The sequence below is a fragment of the Vicia villosa genome, linkage group LG7 (genome assembly GCF_029867415.1).
Source record: "Vicia villosa cultivar HV-30 ecotype Madison, WI linkage group LG7, Vvil1.0, whole genome shotgun sequence".
NCBI classification, from domain to species: domain Eukaryota; kingdom Viridiplantae; phylum Streptophyta; class Magnoliopsida; order Fabales; family Fabaceae; genus Vicia; species Vicia villosa.
Genome location: NC_081186.1, coordinates 122,791,228 through 122,795,609, shown reverse-complemented (window position 1 = coordinate 122,795,609; position 4,382 = coordinate 122,791,228). Strand labels below are relative to the sequence as shown.

The 4,382-nt window shown below is 36.6% G+C and overlaps 1 protein-coding gene across 1 annotated transcript; it reads right to left on the bottom strand.

Annotated features, from left to right (window-relative positions):
* Positions 1-376: 376 nt before the first annotated feature.
* On the bottom strand, positions 377-856 carry LOC131620124 (uncharacterized). Its single transcript, XM_058891142.1, has one exon. It carries the CDS (start codon positions 854-856, stop codon positions 377-379), a length of 480 nt encoding a protein of 159 aa, XP_058747125.1.
* Between the last annotated feature and the right edge of the window lie 3,526 nt (positions 857-4,382).

Below are 4,382 nucleotides of genomic sequence, written 5' to 3'. Positions count from 1 at the left end.
TTCTTATTAAAAAAACTCTTCACTGATATTAAACACGCACGAACTAGAGAGCCAACACCATATCTTAAATATCATCTTTACTAGAATGCTAAAAGAGATAAAGTGTTCGAAAAGAAAAAAAAGACATTTTTTTTATAAACAATGAGATTTATATATATATATATATATATATATATATATATATATATATATATATATATATATATATATATATATATATATTAAAACAGAGTACAAAGTGTATTCAGAACCATTACTGAAAAGGAACAAAACAAGCACCAGCCATCTATAGAATTTATAAGAAATTTATAGGTTTGTGGTCCCATTCATAGAAGTTACAATACACTCTATGTTTTGTGCCTACTGCTAACCACCATCAAGTGTGCATCTTCACACTATGAACAATTTCATCGATGTCACCTACAACATTGTTAAAGGTAATATCGTTGCGCTCTTTCCAAACGCACCAGCATGTATCCATCCATAAACCAGCAGCTCTTCTTACTGAACAGCACTTCTTCAAAGATTCCATCACTTGCAGAAAATGGTTGCAACAGTCTGTACCTGTGACAGGTTCTATGCCTATCCATGCCATGATTATTACCCATACCATTCTTAGAAATTGACAGTTCAAAAACAAATGCTTAGAATCTTCCCTTTGTCCACAACCAAAAACGCACAGACTCATATCATTGTCCTCTATAATGTGTCGTTTAATCAACTGATATTTCGCTGCCAATCTCTCCTTCAACAACCTCCAACCAAATATTTTGACTTTGGAAGGCATCCACGAATTCCAAAGGATTTTTAGAGCTTCCTTTATCTCAGGCTGGCCCTCCTCCAATCCACTCTCCATTACTAGTTTCTTGTAATACTCGCTTGTAGCAACCTGCCCTAAAAATATAGATTTTTAGAGTCGCCACCTATTCTACCAGGGCGAATAGGAAACCCTACGAAGTTTTAGAGAATTATGGGTAAGTTATTATATTCAGGTCAAGGGAAGGTGTTAGGAACCCTTAACCCTTTCCTAAGGTTTTGAGTTTAAGGTAATGATTTGTGGCTAAAAATGTTAAGGCAAAGTTTATGCTTTCAAGGGTGAACGGTAAGATTCGAACCTAAATTGGAATTTTGGGGAAGGAGACTCGACTTGGTTATCCAAGTGCCTACGTACCTCCTTATGGAGGATCAGAGTCTACGTAGTTCGGGGCAGGGTTGTACGCCTTAGAATTAATACGAGGTTGTTTGAAGGTATTTTGAATTACCTTATCGCAGTTTTGAAATTCGTAGTTTTTAAGGTATTTTGAATTACCTTATCGCAGTTTTGAAATTCGTAGTTTATGAGAGAGATGTGTTTTTGATGTGGCGTACAACCCTAATTAGTATATGTTCTATTAATCGCAATGATCAATAGGTTTGATCACCATAATTAACAAATTAAATAAGGAATTGCTAATTATTCTAATCGATTGATTCGATTATCACCGTTAGCAAATTGATGTGTTTTAAATAAATTATTAGAAAGAAATTATTCATCATTAACCATCGTAATCAGTAGGTTTGATTAAAACGAATAACGAATTATTGAGGGATTACTATTCATCGTAACCAATTGAATCGGTTAAAACCCTTAGTAAATAACCTATTTGGATTTATAATTTGATTAATTAAATAATTGTTTATTAACCATCGCGATCGATTAATTCGATCGAAACGAATAATAGATAAAATCTTAATATTAATTTATAACTAGATTAAATTAAATTATTTTAATCTCCACCTAAACTACTTACTAAATAATTTATTCTAATTATACCAATTTATTAGTAAAACCTAAATTATATAAATAAATAACTAAAGAATTAAAAACCTGGGCGCTAATTTGGTATGGTGGTTCTCTGAGTGTCCACCGCAGTCCTGCAAACTCTGGGGCGTTGGACCGATTACTGACGGGATCCAAAGGCTGTGATGATGAGGGCGTATTATGGCTTCCTGTAGACAACACGCATGGAATCTTGGATAATGCTAACTCATAAAAAATAAATGTGGACGCGGTGGATCGAACCCATGTCACACTGATCACAAACCCACTCTCCAGCCAATTCAATCCACGCTGCTATGTTGATAACAATATCATCTGAATATAAAATATATTAAACTGAAACCTTAATTTAAATTTTCAACATAATAAAAACGCGGGCCCCAGCATCCTCAAAACAACGAATCAAAAGGCCCTGAATTGCCACGAAGCTTTGACCGGGCACTGCAAAATTCAAACCACCACCAGCGGTGGCTCTCCCCTTCTTCTCCGACGATCAACCAAACGTTGCACCTGCGAAAACAGTCAAAAGCAAAAAGAAAACAACACAGACCCACTAATTTGGCCATTCCGATTTCAATGGTGCAATCATCTCGTTCTGAAAACGTCTGTATCCCTCAGTTTGAAGCTTCTCCGAGCTTTTGCCCTAACAATGGTACTTATGCAACGACCCACCTAAGACCTCATGTAAAACGTCCAACCTATTATAATAGATGTCCTGAACATAATCCTGCACATACAATCAATTAGCAAGGCATAAATCTATGGATTCAAAGTTCAAGTGTCTTACCTCCGGTGAAGCTTAAACGGCCACGTTCTGGGCATGCTTAGCCTAAACGAAAGACATGGTCGGACCCTTGAATACTTCAGGAGGCTGATAGGATCATCCTAATCGACTGAAGCTTGCTGCAAAAGTCCTTTTGATATGCCCTAGTTTTTGGTCTTTCTTTGCAACGTGAAAAGTGTGTTTTGAAGGCCTGATCCCCCCTCCCCCTTGAAAGAAAATCACTCCATAAATTGTAAAAAATTTGATATGGTATTTGTATCAAATCTTTCCAAAATTGCTCCTTTCTTGCCCTTGAAGCTTGTGCACGAACTTGGTATGTATTATGGGCTATCTTGGACCTCAAGACAAGTGAAAGCAAAGCCCATATGCAATTGCAACTTACTTTTGCATTTTATTTAATTTAACTTGAATAAAAATAGAAATAATTCCAAAATAAATTAAATAATTGGCAAGGAGGCGTGCTCTTGAGTGTAGAGATCATGGATGGGCTTATGAATAAGTTTAGAACAAAATAACTTAGGCCCATTAAGCAAAAAACTTAAAATTCTCTACTTTGCCTTTTGTGCATTTTCTCAAAATCGTCCAACTTGTGCACATCATAACTCCTTCAATTTTTATCATATGGATATGTTCTAAAACTTTTTGGAAAGCCCAAGATGTATCCTACAAGCCACTTTGGAACATATCTTTCATTTGGAGATTTTATCTTGATGATATTGCTCCTGACAAAAAACAGCTTTTTGCGATCTTCTAGAAGGACCTGTAATATTTTGCCTTATATCTCTTATGCGGAAGCATTTCTTGATCTCGGGCCCAACATAAAAGTTGTAGAGAGTCAGATTTCCTTGAGATAGAGCTTTGGTTGGGGAATTTCTAAGAAAGTATGAGAGAGATATGATCAGTCAAAGTTGGGTTGACTTTCTCCTATAAACCCTAAATTAGCAACTTGGACTTTTGATGATTTCTGAGCTCTCCTTGAAGAATCATGATCAACCCTTGATCAAATGATGGATGTTACTTCAAAATAAGTTTTTTGACCAAAAGTCAGGAGTTTTGACTGTGATTTGACCCTAGTTGACTTTTAGGCCAAACTAGTCGACTGTTGACCATTTAAGCATTTGACTGAGCAATCTTGTAAGCTGAGGCTTGAAACTTGGCATGGGGGATAATTTGAAACCTAATAAACCATAGGAAATCCATAGGAACCCTTGCTACATCTTTCCTCCTTAGCAAATCCAAAACCCTAATTTGAAGGCCCTTTGATTAGGAGAGTATGCCTTGAGTTAACCCTTGAGCCTTGAATCCTTGTATGAGTTTGATAGTGAAATGGGATGGGCAAATTTTGGGGTAATACATCGCTCACCATAAATCCACTCGCGCCTCCACCTATCCACACAAACCTATCCGCTCTAGTTCTTATAGGTGCCACTTCTGATAAAATGCAACCCAACTCTTCTAACTCCTCACCTGCCCTTTGATCCTGGAAAGTAATGTTCTCATGCAGTCCCCATTTCTAAACATTTTCCTCCCACCTTCCCATGTTGCTAACATTGCACCTTTTATTTTCATTTTCCACAACCTGAAACAAAGAAGGGAAAATGCAGCATAGAGGTTTGTGACTGATCCACCTCACAGTCCAAAAAGGAATTTTGCTGCCAACACCAAGCTTACATGATAAAGACCCTATAAATCCTGCTTCTTCCTCATTATCTGCCAATGACATTAGATCTCTCCACCATGTAGATTTGAGTGACCTATTCCCAGTTTTTATTTTGAACA